The 22,343-nt window shown below is 33.4% G+C and overlaps 5 protein-coding genes across 5 annotated transcripts; 2 read left to right on the top strand and 3 right to left on the bottom strand.

The window, feature by feature from the left end:
- The first annotated feature begins 371 nt into the window (after positions 1-371).
- On the top strand, positions 372-2,698 carry LOC110997480 (TRAF3-interacting protein 1). The gene is made up of 6 exons (XM_022265657.2): positions 372-585; positions 762-879; positions 952-1,877; positions 1,960-2,109; positions 2,195-2,406; positions 2,545-2,698. Exons 1-6 carry the CDS (start codon positions 451-453, stop codon positions 2,696-2,698), a joined length of 1,695 nt encoding a protein of 564 aa, XP_022121349.2. The 5' UTR covers positions 372-450.
- A 3,265-nt stretch (positions 2,699-5,963) lies between these two features.
- LOC110997460 (DNA-directed RNA polymerases I and III subunit RPAC1) lies at positions 5,964-9,258 on the bottom strand. The gene is made up of 6 exons (XM_022265623.2): positions 8,918-9,258; positions 8,369-8,669; positions 8,177-8,296; positions 7,912-8,094; positions 6,292-6,519; positions 5,964-6,095 (listed from the first exon to the last, which is right to left on the bottom strand). The coding sequence occupies exons 1-6, from the start codon at positions 8,969-8,971 to the stop codon at positions 5,986-5,988; spliced, it is 996 nt and encodes a 331-aa protein (XP_022121315.2). The 5' UTR covers positions 8,972-9,258; the 3' UTR covers positions 5,964-5,985.
- Positions 9,259-12,871: 3,613 nt separating this feature from the next.
- LOC110997485 (integumentary mucin C.1) lies at positions 12,872-19,779 on the top strand. Its single transcript, XM_022265664.2, has 7 exons — positions 12,872-13,001; positions 16,173-16,347; positions 17,251-17,534; positions 17,715-17,888; positions 18,305-18,493; positions 19,269-19,447; positions 19,660-19,779. The coding sequence occupies exons 1-7, from the start codon at positions 12,950-12,952 to the stop codon at positions 19,669-19,671; spliced, it is 1,065 nt and encodes a 354-aa protein (XP_022121356.2). The 5' UTR covers positions 12,872-12,949; the 3' UTR covers positions 19,672-19,779.
- On the bottom strand, positions 13,953-15,295 carry LOC110997487 (NADH dehydrogenase [ubiquinone] 1 alpha subcomplex subunit 8-like). Its single transcript, XM_045629774.1, has one exon. The coding sequence runs from the start codon at positions 15,191-15,193 to the stop codon at positions 14,651-14,653; it is 543 nt and encodes a 180-aa protein (XP_045485730.1). The 5' UTR covers positions 15,194-15,295; the 3' UTR covers positions 13,953-14,650.
- Positions 19,780-19,924: 145 nt separating the features above from the next.
- LOC110997488 (40S ribosomal protein S29) lies at positions 19,925-20,857 on the bottom strand. The gene is made up of 3 exons (XM_022265665.1): positions 20,697-20,857; positions 20,519-20,618; positions 19,925-19,971 (listed from the first exon to the last, which is right to left on the bottom strand). The coding sequence occupies exons 1-3, from the start codon at positions 20,756-20,758 to the stop codon at positions 19,963-19,965; spliced, it is 171 nt and encodes a 56-aa protein (XP_022121357.1). The 5' UTR covers positions 20,759-20,857; the 3' UTR covers positions 19,925-19,962.
- Between the last annotated feature and the right edge of the window lie 1,486 nt (positions 20,858-22,343).

Genomic DNA, 22,343 nt, shown 5'->3' with positions numbered 1-22,343 from the left:
AATAAAGTTAACAGACTAGAGAGGTATGACATACGACTGTGTCGAAAGATGACGATACCGGCTAATAGCAATTTGGCTCTAAAGTCTAAACGTTAAAAAAGTCACACTTATGAGAGAATGAGACGGATAATTTTTACTAATATTTTTCTTGCAAGGTCGTGAAAACCTTATTGGAAAACTTTTTGGCTGTCATTATTATATGAATATATGTATTCATCTTATCTATACAAAGACTAGGATATTTGAGTAAAACTCTTGAGTTGATGTTTGAGGTGAAGAGTATTTGTTGCATGTTTCCGTTACCATGGTAATCCAGACTGTAAACAAACAATACTTCAGTAGCCGTACTTTTAACTAGTGTAAATAAAAACTTATGTAACATTTTTGCTTTTAATAAAATACTTAAAAAATAATAATAAGTGCTCAATGATAGCTAGAATAACATGAATCATGGAAAAAGAATTAGATTTAAGCGTTATAAAAGCTACTCAATTGTCTCTTGGGAAATACGTAAAACGTCCTCCACTATCTGATAAACTTTTAAAAAAACCACCCTTTCGTTTCTTACACGACATTGTAACTTCAGTAAGTAATACATACAAAATATTACTTTGGTAATAGTTATATCATTTCTTTTTTCACAGGTGTTGGATTTTCACGGAAGCTTCTAGAATTTTAACTTTTATTTAATGTGTAGATTATAAGCCCATAAGTTTTAACAAGAATAGCATTTAAATAGTTGTATGCGAAATTATTCACAGGTATTAAAATCAACAGGATTTTTTGAAGGTTTATTTGAAGACCATGAACTTAAATCTGACAACGTCAAAGACAGAGAAGCAAAAATAACATTTTTGAATAAAGTTATTTATGTAATCAGTAAGTATTTTTTACATAAGTAAGTAAGCATGAAGTCAGTAAATCAAACAAAACATTCATTATGTTTTTAAGGTAAAACTGTTGGTAAAGAATTGAACGTGAAGCCTTCAAAGATAGTTGCTGGACAAGAACCCGAAAAAACAAATGAGCTATTACAATGCTTGGCAGAAGCTTTAGATAAAAAACTTACATCAAAAGATGCTGTTAAAAGTTCTCGAGAAGCCACTGACGACAAAAAAAATGTTTCTAAAGAGAAAGAAATATCTAAATCAAAGGCAAATACAAAAATCGATAAAAATAGTACCACATCTAATAAACGAAATAAATTAAAAGATAATAATATAAAACAAAAACCAGACTCGTCTAAAAATATTTCACAGCAAATATTAACCGACGCTAAAGGCGTTAAGGGAAAAAAACCTAAAGTTTTGAATGACAATATCAAAGAGAATTTCAATGAAATAATTCCAAGCAATGATGATAATTATAACTCTAAAGCAATGCCTTTAGCCGCAACTCCAAAAAATGATAATATAGATACAATCATTGATAAAAATAGCAGCAATGATGGGCAAGAAAACGTTAATAGTCAATGCATAGATTTTCCAGAAACAGATACTTCAATCTATCCTAACACTAAAAAAGAAATTCAATCAGGAGAGTATGGCGTTAATAGTAATAACTATGAGCCCGTTAATCCTGAAAAAAATGAATTCGAGAAAATATCAGACCGTAGTTTTAATGAAAATTCAAGAACGGCAGATTATTCTGATACAAGAACTCAAGGGGACCCAGAAAAATATAAAAACATGGAAACTTCTAATGCCAGTGTAGAAAATTATATCACCAGTAATAGACCTTCTAGTGTCAGACCTTCATCGTCCCGTCCAGGTGCACCTAAAGTGCGAGATAAACAAGACTTTAGGAATCTACCTGATACTGAAAACATTGCGATTGGTAAAGTTAATATTATTTCAGAAAATGCTCTGCTGGAAGAGGTAGATATAAAAGTTATACGTTTATTCTGCTGATTTATTACCGCTTTATTATTTAATAGTTTAAGCTATGATTTAATTTTAGGACGAAGAATCTACATTGGTTATAGAAAATTATAATGATGATATTAAATCTCATGACACGCATGACTATGTCTTAGACCAACACGGTCATTTGGTTCAACAGATTTTAGATTCACAAAAAGAATTTACTCAAGTAAATAAAACTGAAATTGTAAGTTATGGTCATTTGATATTATTTTTGCATTGTTTTAGTTATATCCTTAATACTTAATTCTAGTTATATTTTTACCGCACAGGACTGGACAAGTGGGTCACAGAAAAATAGGGATGATTTTAGTAGAGAGATAGAAGAAATACGGTTTAATGTTCAAGCTCTGTCTCGTGTCGCTAATCCATTGGGGAAAATTCTTGACCATATTCAAGAAGACGTTGAAGTCATGCGCCAAGAATTGTCGCAGTGGTTGCAGATTTATAACGAAACGACAAAAAAGTTGTTAAAGCAGAAAGCGTTAGTATTTTTATACATTCATATTTTGTTGTTATTGCATTATTATTGATTGGATTTGGCTGTTAGTAGTTTCTGTTATTTCAATTTATAACGTATACTTATATAGATTTGGTATTATAATTTCACTATATTTTTCAGTATTAATGAGGAGATAATTGCGCCTCTACGCATAAAGGCAAAACAGTTGGACATGGATATTACAGATAAATATAATAAGATTGACAATATGAAAATAATTGTTTATAAAAATAATACAAAAATTGACAAATTACTAGCGAATAATATTAAATAAAATAGTAAAATTATTAAATAAATATACTAGCATTTTCACACATTACTACACTTTATCTTGAGGTCCACTTTAGACAAACATGATACCAAATCATCAATTAGTTTAGTTTTAAATAATTTACTGTTTTAATAATAATTATAATCTAATGTAAGTTATTTTTTATGATCATTAATTTTTATATTGTTAAAAGACGGCTCGTTTTTTAAAGAGTTTGTTTCGTAGTATGTATTTAAAACATATTAAATATTGTTATTATGTCTAAATAACAAAAAATATGTAGGAATTAGGTGTGCTTCAAATGACACATATTGTCATTTTAAGCGTAGTTAAATACGCAACTCCAGGTACAGACTTTGGGACTCTACGACTTGACTCATGACTGCATAGTGCGTATAGGTATTATATGTCCATTGGCGTATCCTTCATAAGTTATTGATTGCAGTTTGGAATTAACTTAACTGTTATATAAAATTTAAATAGTGGAATAATTCTCTCATGAAGAATGGGATCTCTCAATAAAGATTATTTTTAGTTCTTCTCAGATGAATCGTGAAAACGCCTGTAAAGGGGCAGCTCTTATATATAATTGACCATTTCACTTTTTGGCATCAAATTGTAGTTTTTACAATATGCTATGCACCGTGTCCACTGAAATTGTGGTCTGTGACCTGTAGCGGTGTTGGTGTTTAACGTAGACGGACTATGGTATAGACCAGGCATCAGCGTACAGCGTGTGAGATAGCGAATATCCAACTATTACAAAGGACACTTCGTGTGTGGCTACCTGACGTTGGTAACTTGATTCGGAATTTAGTCGGTTTGCACTGAAAAATATGTTTGGAAGTGTTGTTGTGTGGAAGTGTGAATTCAATGAAAATTGCTTATTATTGACCAAAATACACATCCGCTTTTAAGGCCAACTATTCATCAATTCACCATGACTTACACTTTAAATACACCTCGTATAATGATAAAGTCTTAAAATATGGGTTTGACTTGGTTTTCACAGATTTATCAGTAAACGGTGAAAACTTGTTTACCACCATGGGCTCGGTGGTAAACAAATAAAACCCGATACGCAAATAGAGACAGAAAAACTGATACTCTGTTTCGCTCGCACTTAAGTATTTCACGTCAATGTCTTCTCTCTTTAGTTGTATGGTCTAGTATATTCGGTGTTTAGCTTTTTACTGCGTTTTTTCGAAGTGAAACTTCTTTATCCACGTTGGAAAAAAATTTTACCGTCACATTTTTCGGTTACGCGCCATCTTGATAATCGTTTGATTCGCAGCGATTCAAAGCCATTAATAACAAAAATAAAAAAAAATAACGATAACAATGATAGTAATAATTATATTACACAATTGTGTTACAAAATAGTGTAATAATCTTAGTAGTAATAAGGAAAAATGAAATATTTGTATTCATGTCTATGATAATAATAGCCTTTTGTTAAAATGTATCTAAATTAACTTTATTTAACCAATTTCTGTAAATTTGCATATAGCAGATCATTTTTTGAAAAGTAAGGTCATAAAGATGTGTCACTTCTAACGTGTGTACACTAATATACGCACACTATTTTTTTTAATGAACAGGGGTTAAACGGAGTTACTCTAGTCTGAGCTCCCTTCTTCATCTGTGGCTCTTGTTCTACATTACTGCTTTTCTATCGAGTATCGAGTTTAATTGATATAATTTAAAGACAATGTCCTCACTTTTTTTAGATATGCGATATATTTCTTATTGCATTATAATGATTTAACCCTGATTCAACTTCGTAAGTTGATGTGATATAATAAATATTCAATTAGCATTTTATCAGTATAAATAAAAACACTATGGGTAGCTTAGATAAAGGTGTTTTGACGGGATTTATATGCAGATTGTGTTCAGAAATGCATCGTGTAGTGCTTCATATATATGGAGAAGAAGGCATACGATTATGCATTTCCGAAAAAATTAATCGATATCTGTCAATAAACGTTAGTACAATTATTTTATCTATTTTATTTATTTTAAAATGTTATTTAGTTAGTGACTTAAATTGTTTTAATTTTAGGTATCTCGTTCAGATCCTTTACCTAAAACAATATGCAAGAATTGCTTGGAACGTTTAGAGAACCAACATAGACTTGTTATGCGTATCGAACAAGCAGCAAGTATGCTAAAAGGTCATAGAAAGGCCAGAGTCAGCAGAGGCTGCTATGTCAGTGTCCGTGATGATTTGAATGACCCGTTTCACTCTCCACCTTCAGAGTAGGTCCTAATATCTCTTATATTATCAGGCATCATATTTTATTCTAGACAGGAATGTAGATATTTGATGATAAAGAACTTTAAATTATTTTACAAATTTTTTTATGTCATAATGTAGTTATTGGATTTGTTTCTAAAACTTGACATTGTAAAAAAATACATAGATTATTTTTTCAATTACATGTTATTGAACCCTGTTATCTACTCCTTCTTAAGTTATGTATGTTACTAAGGTTTATATATAAGGAACAAGTTCATAAATTTCTTTTAATGTCTAGGTAATATGAAGTAGGCAATAAAATGGTTTTTAAATGTTTTACAGAATAAGTAAGTAAAACAAATTACAATATCCCATACACCATAAGCAATAATTTGGTAAGAACTTTATAACCCATTACTATGATAACAATACTTATAACAGTACAGAAGACAGTTATTATATAAATATACAATAAATATATGTTGTTGGCCTAGCATGTTAATTTAACACAAAAAGTGAACTAAAAGCAGTCCTCTAAAACATTTAAAAAGGTACTTGTATAGTTAAAGTATAAGTTAATAAAACTGAGTGTGCAAAGTGAAAAGCAGAACTGATAATGAATAAAAATCTAGGATAATGCCATAAAAACAATTCTGTAAATGGTGAATAACAAGAAAAATGCTGGACAGGTAATATCATCTGTCAGTAAAGAAAGCTGGAGGAGGCCAATACCCAAGATGGGTTAAGAACCATATACTTATTTCATAAACTTTTTGTACATTGTAGTTTATATCACTATTTAATTCATTTGTAAATATCTGTTTTTTTTTATAAGGTTGGAAATATTCATTAAAATGTTCATTTGTATGAATAAAAGACTTGTCAATATTAATTTAAAGCCAGAGTTTATTTTAAGTTAAATTAATCACTATAAGCTATTTTGTGCGATATTAAGTATTAGGCATAAATTATTATTTTACAATAATTAGGATATTCACATGCACGAATAGAATAAAATCTTCAAAATATATTTTTAAAAATTTAATAATTAAAAATTGGATAATTCATCCAATAATGTTTTACATTTATCTCTTAGTATTTTAATTGATTCAGTAAAGATAACATGAGGTGCCATTGCTCCAACGGATTCAACATTGACTGAAAAAGAAGATAGTAATAATTAAATATAATAGGGCAATCAATCACGTTAAAGTAACTTTGAAATACTGTAGTATAAAGTATGATAAAGATAACACCATTGTGAATACAAATATTTTACGGCTTTTAATTTTCTAACTAAAAATTGCTCAAAAAAGCCAATATACCACACAAAACTATAAAGTTAAATACTTACATATGAAATGATCCCTAATTCTGCTTAATATTACAGAATCTTTAATAGAGTCATATCTGTACACATTTCTACTACAACTATCATATCGAGCATCCTTTACAAATGCACAACCATTAGAATCAATTCCTATAACTCCAGGTGAAAAACAACTTTGTAGTAGCGTTGCATCACTACCATTCACCTCCTGTGTTAAGGTTATTTCTGGAAGTAATCTGTATGTTGCTGTAGCTAAAACAAGTTTGTTAAACATGAACAACAAGTCTATTAAACTGAATTTTAACATTTTCATCAAGTAATTGTGATTTCTGTTTTTAAACTGGATTGACCATTGAACAGATTCATCCCATTAAATTAGTAGGGATTTAAATCAAATGGTTCAAAAAAATAAAATGGATATAGTACATTTTCCTACCATTCAACAACTAAAAGTTATTACTGAAAACAATGTGGGAAATAACTGGTACATAGAATAAAATCATAGGCCACATCATTTCATATAACAAACAATACAGCAATACTTGATTGATTTACAAATTAAAGGGGCACATTGTGAGCCTAGAATAGACTAGGCAACATAGTTTTTAAAGAATTGTTTTGTATTTCATATTTATTTTATTCATGAGAATAAATATCTAAACACAATAAAATAATATTATATTATCTTTTTTTTTTTTTTTTTTATAGAACAGGGGGCAAACGGGCAGGAGGCTCACCTGATGTTAAGTGATGGACACCCTCAATGCCAGAGGGCTCGCGAGTGCGTTGCCGGCCTTTTAAGAATTGGTACGCTCTTTTCTTGAAGGACCCTAAGTCGAATTGGTTCGGAAATACTTCAGTTGGCAGCTGGTTCCACAGAGTGGTGGTGCGCGGCAAAAACTGCCTGGAAAAACGCGCAGTTGTGGAACGGCGGACGTCGAGGTGATACGGGTGGAATTTCGTATTCTGCCTCGACGTCCGATGATGAAACTCAGCTGCAGGTATTAATCCGAACAACTCCTCTGAACACTCTCCATGGTAAATGCGGTAGAAGATGCAGAGAGACCCCACATCTCTACGCAACGCCAAAGGATCAAGCCGCTTGGAGAGATTTTGGTCGTCAACGATTCGAACCGCTCTTCGTTGAATACGGTCAAGTGGAAGAAGCTGGTACTGGGGAGCACCCGCCCAAAGGTGGGAACAGTACTCCATGTGGGGCCGAATTTGCGCTTTATATAGTTGCAAGCGGTGGCCCGGAGTGAAGTACCGTCTCGCCCTGCTGAGCACACCGAGCTTTTTGGAGGCTAATTTTGCCTTTCCCTCCAAGTGACCGCGAAACTGAACGTCGTTCGATATGTCAACGCCAAGTATTCCAATGCTGGCTGTGGCTTTAAGGAGAGTGTTTTCGAAAAGAGGAGTAGCGACAAAGGGTGTTTTTTTAGCGGAAAACGCGCAAACTTGTGTCTTTTTGGGGTTAAATTGGACTAGGTTTAGTCTGCCCCAGTCAGAGACTCCACGTAGTAGGGTTTCTACTTCAGACACAAGTTTGTTCCGGTACTCATCGATTGTCTCATATCTCATATCTGTCTTATTGGTCCATTCACAGCAGATTGATGATTGTAAAAACATAATGAAAGTACTAACCAACTGGAGAGAATTTAGCATGATCCCTTCCAATACCCTTAATCGCAACAAGATGAAGATCTAACTCATGTCCTGGTCTCATTTTTGATATCAATATATCCCCATGTACAGGCCCAACATCACTGTCTTTGTGAACAGAACCTTGATTTCCTATAGACAGCCATTTCATTTGTGATGAATAAACTAAAACAAAAAATAATAATTTATTGATATATAGTAAGTAATTTCTCCATCAAATGGTATAAAGCTTAAGATAAAATTTTACCACTATGGTTTTCATATAAATCTTCAGGCCTGAATGAGTCTTTTGTTTGTGTCTTATTGAGAGTGCATTTTACTTTCAACGAAAATTCTAATGTATCAAACTCAGTCCCTTCAGTTGCACCTAAAATGAAAGCAAATTAAATAATATTGAACTAAATAAATAAAAACTAATAAAATAAAAACAGCAACTAACCTTCAGGACGATATTCAAATAGTCTTGGGTCAGCTTTAAGAGGTATTAAGCCTAATCTATGGGCTAATATTTCATCTTGAATTATTGATGTATTATTTTTAATCATCACTTTTTCTATAGCCATACTAGGGACTTCGCTTATCATAATTCTACGGAAAGCATTTGCAAATGCTGGTTGTATACCAATTAAATCAAATTCCATTTCTAAATTATCCATTTTAACAATGACAATTCGAAACCTTTCTTTAAACTTACTAAAGTCCCATTTATCATCAGCTAGTCCGTAATCTTCAGCAGCGTTCTGAAATGCAATATGTATTAACAGTGTAGTTTTTTACAAGTAGTTGATTAAGGATATGTATATATATATATATATATATATATATATATACACATATATTATTTGATAAGAAATATGATATATGATGGCTCTGTAGCATTTATCTTCTATCGCTACACAATTTTAGTTTAATTTAAGTTATATGAGATAAGTGTTAATGGTAGCAAATTTTAAAAATCTTCAATATTATTACTGAAAAAAAAACTAACCTTAACACGAAATTCTTCTAGGAAAACCCGAGGCTTTTCATCTAACTTTGGCATTTTGGACGTCAGTAAAATGATTCTATTTAAAGTTAAATTTTAACAGGAGAAACACACAAAAACTTTAATTAATGTCTGAAACAGGTGAAACTCCAAACAACATTCCTAAGTCATGTGGGAAACTTAAAAAATCTAAACATTTAGTTTTTTTTTAATATTCCTTCGCTATCCAGTCGGCAGACAAGCTAAAGTCTTTCGACTATACCAAAGATGTAAAACTTTATAGTATATGGAGCTTGAGCCTCGTTTCATGTCAAACGAATTTGCATGGTCACGAGGTAAATTAGTGTGAGGGCATTTTCATATAAATTTCTTTGGGTGTGTTGGTCTATCGCTGCAATATCGCCCTTGTCCAATGACTGAATAAATGTTCTGTGGTACGGTCTTGTTGCTCAGCACTCGATATGAAATGAAAGGTTCGCTTTGTATTGGCCATTGTAGGATTTTACCAGTATGATTATCAAAATATTTCTCAACATCACACTTAATATCTGATGTCAGCAATTCTGCTGCTCAAAATATATGCATATCCGAAACATAGACAAGTAACCATAAGCTACTTATGTTGTCATTGTCTACTGGTTCATTGAAATCAAAATATGAAGTCGAGGGGAATTTTATAAAAAATTTGATACTTATGATGGTAGCGTATTTTTTGGACAATTAGTATTAATAAAAATAAACATTATAGTAAGAGGGGGCGAAATGAAAAATGGGATAAGACAACAAATCGTCTATAACACCAATTTTTACTTATTTCTTTAGCAAAAGGGGACTATGGGGCGTTCCGTACCGGCCTCTCAACTTTAAGAACAATGTACAAACAAAAAAAAATCGCTAGCATAAAAATTTATTTTTCAAGGATTCCTCCACTAGCACTACCTCGGCTCTATGTAGAATTCTAGGATGCCCGCGAAATAGCCTGACGCCGTCGTGGGGGATTCCCCGTCCCATACTCGCGATCTTTTAATATATAAAATTTATTGCTTTTTACTTTCGATGGGGTGACACCACCAACTTCCATACCGGGTGGCACCCAAGGTAGCTACGCCACTGGTGCTGGTTTTTATTATAACCGCCACGTTGAAAACCATAGTTGAAATTAGCCGCCCAGAGTGCGTTAAGTGCGAAATTTTGGATAATTTCTGCGTCATGTTAAGTGATATAATACGGGGTGAGACCCCGTTACGTGTCCTGTAACTTTAATAACAAGATAGGTACCACTGTTCATAGGAATATTGAACTATAGTTTTTTGTTCTTAGTTACGAAATGACATCAAAATCATTCATTATCATCATCTATTTTTAATATTTTAGGAAATATCTCAACTTTCCATCCATCCAATGAATTGAACAAACAATGCCTCGTAACTTCGTCCGGAAATCGATACGTGAATGGCTTAAAACTGAGATGGCAAAAGTTTGAGAAAGTCTGTTTCAATCCTTCCCCCTTCAGGTAAGATTGATGTATAAAAAAAAAATCTTTCTTGAATAAAGCTATTTTTTCACTTAAGCCAGATGCGAGTTTTCTAGTCATTAAAAGCTATGGACTTAAAACCATGGACGACATCTCACATGAATCTTTAGAAATTTATAAAAAATTCCAATCTTTCAATGTCACGTTTTCATCTTTAGGTATCCTATTTTGTAGTCGTATCTTTATTTTTTTGATTTACTAATTTTCTGTTCTTTGGAACAGATTTAAGTTATTGACATGATAGAAAAGTATAGTTTTTGCTCTTACTCAAAACCATAAATTACAGCGAAATATTTATTGTTTTACAAGAGAAGAAACCGTTCAATCTTTCACCCACTCATCCCATTTTGTTTTGAGCAGTCATGAGTGGCACCCGGTGCGGAAGTTGGTTGTGTCACCCCGTCGAAAGTAAAAATCAGTTTAATATGATCTCCTTGTCATGTCCTTTACATGGATTATTTATTAAAAGATCGTGAGTATGAGACGGGGAATTCCCCGCGACAGCGTCAGGCTCTTTTGCGGGACTTCTATATCAGCTAGTGCCAGTGAAGGAACCCCTGAAAAAGAAATTTTTATGCTGGTGATTTATTTTTTTGTTTATACATTATTTTTAAAGTCGAGAAACCGAGTGATTGTCACCCCAAAAAAGGTGACACCCGATACGTGGATTAGGAGGAGAGGTTACACAATCTGCAGCAATTTCCTCCACACTATATTGTCTGAAAAATAATGCTCGTAACACACTAAAGCTTTACTCTTTTGCTGTCTATTTTCCTAATAAGATTTTTATTAAATACGAAACAATTTAACATATCACAGTGATAATTTCTATTACTGAACTACCGCAACTTATTTGCAAGCACTAAAATTGTTCAATTGATGCTATACTTACATTATAATACCATTAGTTTAACATAATTTTTCAACACTTTAATATTCCTAAACCTTCATAAATCTTATTATTCGACAGATGTAGGTATATATAGCACACTTTAAGCCAAAATGAGCCCCTTAACATTTGCCATACCCATAATTATTATATAGGTATTACATATTATAATACCATTCAGTCAGGCATTCAATTTTTCGAGTCCAATAGTCTACTACACTTATATTTTTTTAAGTGTCACTTAATTTGAAAGTAAGAACCATTAAGTTAGATTGTGTTAATCTAGAGGCGTCACCTCTTATTTTAAAAATTTTGTATATCGTATAACTAAGAATAAACTCATGCTTTAAACGTTTTAAGCCAATTGACCCCCTTGTTTCAAACAATGAGTGTCATTTAACATACATTTGTACATCTCTCCATCAACCGACACCGAACGTGTAAAGTAAAAGTAGCCGCCAACGTCATGGGTTACTCTATTGTCTTCGCGGCTCTTTTGTTTAGATGCACCATTATATTAAGGAAACAATTTTGTTTACCTCGTCGTTTTCTTTTCTTCGTTCATTACTTCCGACATCAAACATATTTACCTATTCCTAAGTTCCATTTAAGATCACCGACGGTATCATGGAAATAATTATATTATTTGTGCTCTGTTCCAAAAGCACTGGACTTAATTCTTAAATTTATAATAACATGTGATAATAGAAGACTTGATAATATCAGACATGACATATATGATATAATGTTAATATTAAATGTTATTCACATTTAAAAGTGATAAAGTCTATATGATTTATAACGCTTTCCTTTTAAAGCGAAGGTCGCTCCTATTAAAATGGCCTTAAAAGTTTTAATAACCAAACAAAAACTGTACCTGCATGTAATATTAAGTTATTAAACAAGACTTCAGCGGACTATCTACTATAAAAAGACTGTTATAAAGTTAGGAATTATCTAGTTGATAAAAGGGCCTGGGACTGGTGCTGGGCAGGCGACTTCTAATTAATTTGATTTATTTGTTTTAAATATTGTAGTATTGTTTGATGATTTGCTTTTTTAAAAGAGTACCTACCGAGAGCTTTTACGCTGGCTTTTTCTCTCGGCCTACACTCTTTGTCTTCTTTGCCGATGAGTAGGGATGCCTACAGGTTGAAATTTAATGACGTGGTCTTATGTTCCATAAACGTATTTTTTGTTAAAAATTAAATTACTTTCCGTTAAATACGTCAACACTTGTATTGAAAGCTTTAGGATATAGTTAGACAGGAATACTGATCCACGCCTTGTATCATAACCTTTTTCCAGCTCATTCTTAATAAGGTTTATTTAAAGCAGTTCCGTTATTTTGCAAATGGTTGGATCGTATTTATTAAAAGTTTAATAAGGAAATCTATTTGTGCATAAGCTTTGGGCACGTAGTCTAAAAACTTAAGTTGGCTCTATAAAGAGGGCGAGTACTTTGTGGCAATAAGTGCAGCGAAAGTGTTTGTCCGCCAAATGATAATCTGTATCAACAGCCCAAGTACTTATGCAACGCTTTCGGCTCCATTCGCCAGTCTTTGCCCGTCAGTGAAGTTAATGGTAATGCCTTCTAGTGCTAGTGTTCAAAATGATTATTAAGGCTGTATCAGTTCTTTTATTGCTCGGATGTATCGAAACGGGTAAGTTTATGTAACAGGAAGCTGAATTAATTTTACTTAAAACTTGATTTACTGAATTAAGTTTTGATAATTTAAACTTAAATACGTAGACTTTATGGGTCGCTTTTTAAATGTAAATTATTGCGAATATCTGCAAGTTCTACCATTACCATAGATGCAAGTTATCATTAAACTAGGTGCTGCAATATTGCCTGTACATTTCGGAATTAATCCGACCGAACTATATTTGTTAACCACAGTTACAAAATTATTTAATTATTAAACTATTTCATTACTGTTTTACTACGATGAACTTGGTTTGAAAATGTCGTTTAAATAAGTATGCATCCATCCCTGTATATACTTCTTAAAATTCCATGGCGAATAAATTATTTTCGCTAATAAACTATATTTTGTCTAAAAGTATCTAACTAGATATTTACCAGGAAAATATATTATTTTTATTATAAAACTCCAAATAAAATCCTGTTTGCTACTATTATTTCATGGGTAGAGGGTAGTTTTGGCCTATTGGCTACAGCGTGAAACTTCAGTCGTAGGCTCAGTCCCCAGCTGTACATCAATGGATTTTCTGTATATGTGCACATTTAACATACGCTCGAACGGTGAAGAAAAACTTCGTGAGGAAACCGGAAACATAGACTCGAACAGTGGAAGGCGTGTGTCAGGTGCATGAGGCTGATCACCTACTTGCCTCTTATACCTATTAACAAGTGATCATGAAAGTGACATGTTGTAGCGCCACTGGTTTTATTTCACGTGGTAAGACTCAGACACTAGTAGGTACCTATGTCAAAATGCAATACGTTTTCACATACATTAGTAATATTCAAGTCTCGACTCTGAATGTTACTTACGAATTACCATTACATTTTCAAGTTATCTTCGGGTTTTTATTACTGTACTGTTTGTTAAGGTACAATAAATAATTTAAACAACTTAAAGACGAGTTAAAGATTTTAATAACACCAACATATTAATACCAAAACCAACGCGTACCACAAAATATTACATTAAAAGCACTGCACATTCTTATTACATCATAATTATTTAAGTTGGAACTACAGCAACTTTCCAATTCATTTATATGTTTTCCTGATACCTACCGGTGTCTTTGGAGTCGAGAGCCAATTACGTATACGCAACAACTTATTACCTTGTATGGAATGGCGACATTTTTTCGTTCCTGAAATATCTGGGTTATCATGTAACATCAAGCTCTTTCAAGTGCAAGGGTTTACGAAATACAAAACGTAAAAGTTCATCGGTAAACATTTGGTAATTTCAACGTTACATTTACATCATACATAAATTAAGATTGCGATTCCGTTTAAGACTATGCATAAATAATATTAAATCTGCATTTTATAGTCTTTCTTGCAACGTCCAAACAGATTGGTTCTGCGGTTGCTGGCAATTTCTTCATTAAAGACGTATTATTCTTGATTATAATCGCATACATTTTATTATTGAATCCACTATTTTTTAATCTTTTTAACAATTTTTTTATCACATTAAATTTTTCGGGGAAAACAGTACAGCTTTACAATTCCATAATTGTGTGTGTACTCAACTAAATGTTATGGACATTTAGTTATTTAATTGAACGGAAAACAAGTATTCAAAGATGTACGAATGAAAATTGAAGTCTACTCTGTCATCCAATAGAAACGGCTAGTAAAGCGAGCCGCTGTGCGAGGTTTACAATCTGGCAAAGATGGAGTAGGGTCAGGTACCTGCGAGTGGCAGGGACAGGATTCACGCGGTGCTGGCGGCAAGCTTTTACTATCGTGCACACGGGCACGGCAAAAGTATCCAAAGTGAGGTCTCTGCATATCCAACTTTTCCTCCATGCACCTGTCAAACACCGCCTGTGTCTTGCGACAATTAGCGAACGAATAGTTTCCGGAGCTTTTATCGATACAATGAGCATATTGATTGAACTCATGTTGACATTTACTTTTGACTTTTTTGAAAAATTGCATCGTGCAAGAGGTCACTTTTTTGCCAAGATCCAAACAAGCCCTGGGGTCGTTGGATTCATACCGGCACAGCATAAATTCGTTGTTGATGCCTTCACAGTCCTTGCCGAGGTAGGGTCCAGCAGACATAAGCGTGGCTGTTGATAAATCAACTTCTTGAACATTTAAAGCTGTAAATTCGGGAAGATCTACTTCTTTTGTTATGACCATACTTTATATTTGTTCGTAATTACTGCAATATGTAGCGAAGACAAATATCGTTTGGATATCTTTGACTTTGATAATATTATATCGATTGTAGACAGCAAAACATAAAAGACCTCTTTGGCTAAAAGTAGCGTACTTATATGTACCTATCTATATGTATAAAAGGTTGATTTATTTAAATATGTATATATGGTTTTACAGGTATAAATATTAGTACTAAAGTAATATCAGCAACTATCTGTTATAACAAAAAGCTGCTGAGAACCAGAGAATTACGTTTAATAGTTAGATATTATTCAGATTCCGTCTGCAAATACCAACGTAGGATTCAGGCACCTCTCAATCGAATTCTTAGCTAATATAACGGGTTAAACAGTACTTATCCGGAACTGGTTATATTCTGGGCCGATCAATTTTAAAGAAAGCATTGTTAAGTGCCTATCTCATACCTAATCCGCTGTTTTGCCGTATTTTTGTTGGCAAAAATTTACAATTATTTGATTACTTTTTTATTTTTTTGGTATATGTATAGAAATTATTATCTATTTTTGAAAAGATAGCTTGTGACATATACTGTAGATATAGATGTGATACGGTAAACTTCAATTAATAAATAGTTCAGATAGAACTCCTTCGACCTTACGCAGTTTTTAACATAAACACCTATTTAATTCATGTATGAGTGATCTATGTATATTGCCGATATATAAATTTTGAACTATGATTTAGTCCCCATATAAAACAATATTATTTGTGTCTATAACGATTTTTGCAATAAGAATTATCGACTTCTTTTTTTTTAAATTTCAATAGCACATAATATATTCCTAATTTACGTCGTGAACGGCGAAACGAAATGAAAACCAATTATATGATGTTTGGAATATACTCGTATATACATCATCTGTATTTACATATAAGATTAATTTCTTATTCTACGCAAACGGCTTCGAGTATGAAAACAATTGATTTTCACTTTCAGGTTATTCTCAGTCGCTGCAGTGTCCAAAGGTGCGAATAAGCAGCGGCTGGTTAGACCTATTTCCACTTCCCTGCAAGAAAAACAGAGAATGCAGTAGCGTTATGGGAAAACAGCACTTATGTTGTAAAGGATTTTGTTCCAAAGGCGAAAACAGACCGGCAGCAGAGTTAACTCGGTAACTTTAAAACAAGTTTAATACATTAAACATAATTGCATAGTATCTTAACGATTCTATTACGGTCAGACAAAAACCACTGTTGTTTTAATGTGTGTATTTCTGAAAAAAAAAAACTAAAAAAAAATATTGTTTCGAATGTGACTATGCCACTGTGATTCACGGTGAGTGTTTATCGCAATAAACTCCCGAAGTCCCGAGTTTGATACTAGAGAAACATGCATTGTTTCGGATTGGAAGACAAGGGCTGATCATCAAAAAGAGTTCCAAAAAACGTCACTATGACTCTTAGGTTTCGAATTTTGACTTTGTAAAAGGAATTATGTGTTCAAAAATTCAAGTCTAGTTCATCTGTAGTTAGATAACATCTAGATTAGAAGTATATTTCGTTCGCCTGCGCTTATTACACTGGTATTTAGCTTGTTTAAAATAATAAAGCAAAAGTGAATGGTCAGGGTATTAAGCATGAACCTGGGTTAAGGCCATTTACTTAGTAGATAATTATTTAATACCTGACTAAATGTAGTTTGAAATCTAGTGTGGCGGGTTTTTATAAGATTTAGGCTATATATTATTGAGACTGAGTATTCATTATATTAATAGTTTACAACTTATTTTGCAAAGTACCTAAATACAAATTACCAACTACATTTGTATGTTAAATGACTAATAACATAAGAGGTCAAGAATTCCAACGTAAGACTACTTAAAAGTAATAATAATTATTTTTTAAAGTTTCAATGCATTTATAAATATATAATATGTAACGACTGTTACAACATTGTTAATACTATTTATGTAATAACGTTTCTTGCTATTGAAATAACTTCATTTTAAATTTATTACGATGTAGATAGTCGCTTGCTTTCGCTTGAATAAAATGTAGTACTCTAAATATTTTAGAAGCATCGAGACAAGCAGTAATGTAGAGCTATTAAGCCCAATCACGAGCACTACCACAAGCACAACAACCATTCCAACTACCACTACCACCACCACAACTACTCCAACCACCACAACCACAAGCACCACTACTACAACAACAACTACAACTCCGAGTACAACCAGTTCTACTACAACCACAACGACGCCGAAGCCCACCACAACTTCTACGGAACCACCGAGGCCATTCTTGCAAATCTTGCCGATACAGACTACGCCAAAACCTAGTGCGCCACTTAAAAAAGGTGATTGCATAACTTTACCTGAAATCAAAAAAAAAATCAGACTGTTACATTACATACATTGCTGTTCGGCATTTATTATTTTAGTACATTATGACGTTCAATAAGCTATAAATGTAATATGTATTGCGGACTGAAGATCCTAAGTATGCATTTAGTAATTCGAAAAGAAATTGTTCACAGGCAAAACGCAAAAATTCATCTGCCCCAAATCAGTGCCCAATGTGTTGTTCCCCATTATCTGCGAGAACAACTCTCAGTGTAGATTAACCGGCGCTGATCAGGTTTGCTGTCAAGGCCAGTGTGTGAAAGGCCTCCCGGCCCCGCGACCCACAATCAAGGAACAATCACACCAACGTAATATTAATAATATCTTAATTTACTGTTTAACATTTATTTCCCGTTGCCGTGTTGTTGTCTTATCGTGTCATTCCTTTCTAAATATATTATCCTTTAAGTATGTAATACATATATAGCGACAGATAACATATATAGTGTATATAATAAAGTTCGCTGTCTTTTATGTTTAAAGAGTACCTTTTTTTATAGAACAGGGGGCAAACGGGCAGAAGGCTCACCTGATGTTAAGTGATACCACCACGCATGGACACTCTCGATGCTAGAGGGCACGCGAGTGCGTTGCCCGCCTTTTAAGAATTTGTACGCTCTTTTCTTGAAGGACCCTAAGTCGAATTGGTTCATACATAAAGAATGTATCAATTAATACATAATATAAGTTAATATATCGTTACTTAATTGTTATATTTTTCCAGCGATCCTAGGTGTAATTCCACGGGAATGTCCGGCGGCACCTCTTGGCGAGTTATTATTTGAAGTGCAATCCTGCAAAACAGACGCCGACTGCTGGCCTCGTGTCTGTTGTCCTGACGGAAGCCGCTCTTATTGCCGTACAGCGAGAGCTCGGCTTGATTTAGTGCCAGTTGCCAACAGAATAGATGCGCGTATGATCTTTAATAACATTATCCATTTATCTAGATGTGTTTAGTAAAATTGTGCTTTGATAGGAACTATGACACATCAGGTTGCAGTTTTATCTAATGTGATTAGAATACTGGTCCAGAGTTCGAAACTGTGATAACAAAAATAATTTTATTGAGATTCCGATTTAGTCGTTTATTAGAAAAGTCTTAGATTGTATTTGAAAAGGTAACAAGAAAGCCATCAATTGGTATGCTCTTTAGGTCTATCTACTATAATTATAACTAAGTTTAGGTGATAATTGGTAACGTAAAAGTTTAAATTAATCCGATTATTGGTCAAGGTTCGTATAGAAAAAATAATAGACAGTAAGGCTAAGTTAACAAATTGTTTTGACGAGCCTCTTTAAGTCAGGGTCATTTTTAACGCCTTATAATAATACTTTTCATTCCCAATAAGAAAACTATTTCGGAGTTTAGCTGCGACGTAAATATTGAGTATATGCTAGGGGCGGTTTAAGAGTTTGCACTTTGCGGAATGACTAATTGAGTGACTCTTTATGGTCGTATTTACTTACAGATAACAGGCTGTAATAGAATCTGTGGATCCTAAGAGTAAACAGTTTCAAGGAAGCATTATTGTAACTATGGCTTGATTGTGTCTGGTTGATGAAAGGTTTCAATCATATTGCGAATACTAATTATAAAAAAAATAACCCATGAACAAGATAGAATCATGACTGCCGCCGACCCCACTAAGTGGCTTTCGTATTTAATCAAATAAATTTATTTTTTTCAGCTATCCGTATGTTAGAGTCATATCTCCAATGTTCTCCTCCACCAAAATTCGACTCCTTCCCACAGAGTTGCAGCTCTAGTGTGGACTGTTTCCCTAACTTGTGTTGTGCAGAAGGTGGCAAGAAACATTGCCGACCACCACAACGTAGCTTCCTTTCGTTAATAGCAGGTGCAGCCCAGGTAAAACATCAATTCAAGATAGGATGATCTTTTTCAATGTATTATTAAGAAACATAATCATATATATAATTTATCAAAATTGTAATCCACACTTGGTGCAAAGTAACTATTTGTACAGAAATTACATTAATAAAAATATAAAAACTGATATTAAAATGTTGTAATGCACAAACCATATTGTAATAGTTAATTTGTAAAAATTTATTTTCCAGAGATTTGGGTGAATCAACAGTCACAGTGGACTTATTAGGATTAAGGTTGTGATGTAAATATTTTTATATAAATTATTATTTTTATACTCCTGAAATAACTTGAATAAATAAACATTAATTGTACTCTCTAGTTTGTTTTTAAGGTGGTCGTAATAAGTTTGCTTATCCTATAATTCTACATGAATATGTTACATTAAATCACAAAATCAATTGGTAGGATAGAACACACCATATAGTAAGTACTCATCATAAATAAAAGATTGAATGGGTTTTTATAAATTTATTTACCTATTCTCCAAACATTTAGTCCAGCTGAAACAATAAAAAAAAATTTATTCAGAATTATGGTACTTACAGAAAAATTTAACCACCAGTTACCTACATTAAATTCATAGCCTAAGGGCCTGTTTCACAATGTATGGATAAAGTGCCAAATAGCTATGCAACACATAAATTATTTGACAGATAAAGGTTCCAAATAAGATACTTGGCATTTCATGACAAATAGCGCTATCTGACAGTCGTGAAACGCAAAAATACTGTTTATCCTACAAATAAGTAACAAATAGCTTATTTGGAACTTATCCGGACATTGTGAAACAGGCCCTAAATGTAATATAAAAGCTAGCACATTGAAGAAATTTATTGGGATGAAACCAGCATGTCCTTAATGGCATAATGTACTAGACAAGAAAACTGGTCACTTGTCTATTAAGGAAGATTAAAGTTTAAATTATTATTAACAAGACATAAAAGTCGAAAAGAAAATAGGTACGTCAAATTCTATTCATTACTATCGGAGGTAAGTAATAACTGTAGTTAAAATCTAAATGTAAGTAGAAATAACAAAATGACTTACCTTCTTGAATCCGATATCATGAGCATATTCTCTGAAACATTGTCTGCAAATGTTTAATCCATATTTACGGATGAGACCATGTTTGTTGGAGCAGGCGCGGCTGAAATGCACAACACGTGTTAAGTATAACCAATTCAGTATTTTGTAAAGGGAATAATTTTAATGATGGCGTACATACCATGAGCGAGAACCCTGGCCGTATTTACGGGGATGGGAATACCAAATATTTGCGTGACCCATTTTAGTTTTCTGCAATTTCTAGCAAGCTAGATCTGAAAACGCGTATAAAATGGCGAGCTTAGCAGCGAAAAGAAAAATTGTCAAAGTGTATAAATATATTTCAATGGCTTTGACAGGTACAGCAATGTGACATCCGAACGTTAAAACTAGACCACAGAGAATAAACAACTTCAATGTACTTTAGAAAAGCTAAAATCATCTTACACTTTGCTAGTACAGTGTTTTGTTGAGATTTCTCATTTCAACGTAGTAATGTTTGTAAATGTGAAGGAGAGGCATTGTTTTACTGTGTAAATGTGGTGGAGCAAGTACATTTTAAGGACCACAGAACACTATTACTGCTAGCGAAGTGACACTGACAGAAGACAGGGTACGATTACGTACCTGACAACAAAGTTGTTTTTTTTTTTTTTTTTTTTTTTTTTTTTTTTTTTTTTTTTTTTTGACTATTCCATAATCCATTCCACGTCGTCGTTGCGGGTTTAAGTGTTAACACGTGTTTCGGATTTAATTATTTAGTTTTTTCTATTTTTATCGTAGTTTAAGCTGACTTATCTAATTGGTGGTGGTTAATTAATAACATCAACTAATAACGTAAGTTATTTTTATTTATTTTTTAATTTTTCCCTTTAACTTGTTATATTTTTAGTAGTCCTTAATGGAGAAACATCCTCCAGACCCTCCGGATCCTCCGGATAGGGTCTCTTCTCCGGTTGAGTTAATGGATTCATCCCCCTCAATGTTTTCCCATCCCGGTGTCAAACGCAGACTCGACACTGACAAAGAAGTTTTAATGGAACCCTCTAAAAAACCATTGATTGAAGGCCGGTCATCTGCTGATGATGTCAACCCTGGGTTTTATACCCATCCATCATTAACTGACTCACCCAAGACTTACCTTGTCAATGACAAGGGTCCTTTTATAGTACATGTTTCTTGCCCTGAAGCTGACCCATCCGCTGGTACATCAATCCGCCCAATTAAGTTTGGTCACTTCTTGGTCAAAAACAAAGTAGCCAACATTGTTCGAGATGGTGTTAAGAAAGTGGGTCGTAACAGAATATCTGTTGAGTTTAAGTCGGGTTTAGATGCCAATAATTTTATATCTAGTCCCATAGTACCTTCCAGCAATTATTCTGTTACTATTCCCAATTATAATGTTTCCCGTATGGGCCTTGTGAGAGGTGTCCCAGCTGATTGGTCGATGCAAGAATTTGTTGAGACTGTTGAAATTCCCGAAGGTTTTGGTATAGTCCTCAAGGCCAGACGCCTAAATCGCAAGACAATCTCCGATGGTCAAATTACATGGACTCCAACACAAACCGTTGTTTTGACGTTTCAAGGACAAAATCTTCCGGAGAGAATATTCTCCTGTCATAATTCCCTCCCCGTAGATACTTACCAACTTCCGACAATCCAGTGTCTTAACTGTTGCAGATTTGGCCATGTTAAGTCACAATGCCGGTCGAAACCTAGATGTTTTCGTTGTACTCTAGCCCATTCTGGCGATGAATGTAATATCCCGGAAACAAAATCATTATGTTTATTTTGTACTGCCCCACACTTTGCAACCAACAAAGCATGC

This window comes from Pieris rapae, chromosome 1, assembly GCF_905147795.1.
Source record: "Pieris rapae chromosome 1, ilPieRapa1.1, whole genome shotgun sequence".
Lineage (NCBI taxonomy): Eukaryota > Metazoa > Arthropoda > Insecta > Lepidoptera > Pieridae > Pieris > Pieris rapae.
The sequence above is the reverse complement of the archived record's forward strand: the minus strand, read 5'-3'. Positions and strand labels throughout refer to the sequence as shown.

Excerpts from the sequence above, each read along its gene's own strand:
- LOC110997480 (XM_022265657.2), top strand. The coding sequence starts at position 451 with ATGGAAAAAGAATTAGATTTAAGCGTTATAAAAGCTACTCAATTGTCT. Across the intron at positions 1,878-1,959 it reads AAAATGCTCTGCTGGAAGAG|GACGAAGAATCTACATTGGT; the intron begins GTAGATATAAAA and ends ATTTAATTTTAG. Across the intron at positions 2,407-2,544 it reads AAGTTGTTAAAGCAGAAAGC|TATTAATGAGGAGATAATTG; the intron begins GTTAGTATTTTT and ends TATATTTTTCAG.
- LOC110997460 (XM_022265623.2), bottom strand. The coding sequence starts at position 8,971 with ATGCCAAAGTTAGATGAAAAGCCTCGGGTTTTCCTAGAAGAATTTCGT. Across the intron at positions 8,095-8,176 it reads TTTATATGAAAACCATAGTG|TTTATTCATCACAAATGAAA; the intron begins GTAAAATTTTAT and ends TTTTTGTTTTAG. Across the intron at positions 6,096-6,291 it reads AATTAGGGATCATTTCATAT|TCAATGTTGAATCCGTTGGA; the intron begins GTAAGTATTTAA and ends CTTCTTTTTCAG.
- LOC110997485 (XM_022265664.2), top strand. The coding sequence starts at position 12,950 with ATGATTATTAAGGCTGTATCAGTTCTTTTATTGCTCGGATGTATCGAA. Across the intron at positions 16,348-17,250 it reads CCGGCAGCAGAGTTAACTCG|AAGCATCGAGACAAGCAGTA; the intron begins GTAACTTTAAAA and ends TAAATATTTTAG. Across the intron at positions 17,889-18,304 it reads CAAGGAACAATCACACCAAC|CGATCCTAGGTGTAATTCCA; the intron begins GTAATATTAATA and ends ATATTTTTCCAG.
- LOC110997488 (XM_022265665.1), bottom strand. The coding sequence starts at position 20,758 with ATGGGTCACGCAAATATTTGGTATTCCCATCCCCGTAAATACGGCCAG. Across the intron at positions 20,619-20,696 it reads GGCCAGGGTTCTCGCTCATG|CCGCGCCTGCTCCAACAAAC; the intron begins GTATGTACGCCA and ends TGTGCATTTCAG.
- LOC110997487 (XM_045629774.1), bottom strand. The coding sequence starts at position 15,193 with ATGGTCATAACAAAAGAAGTAGATCTTCCCGAATTTACAGCTTTAAAT.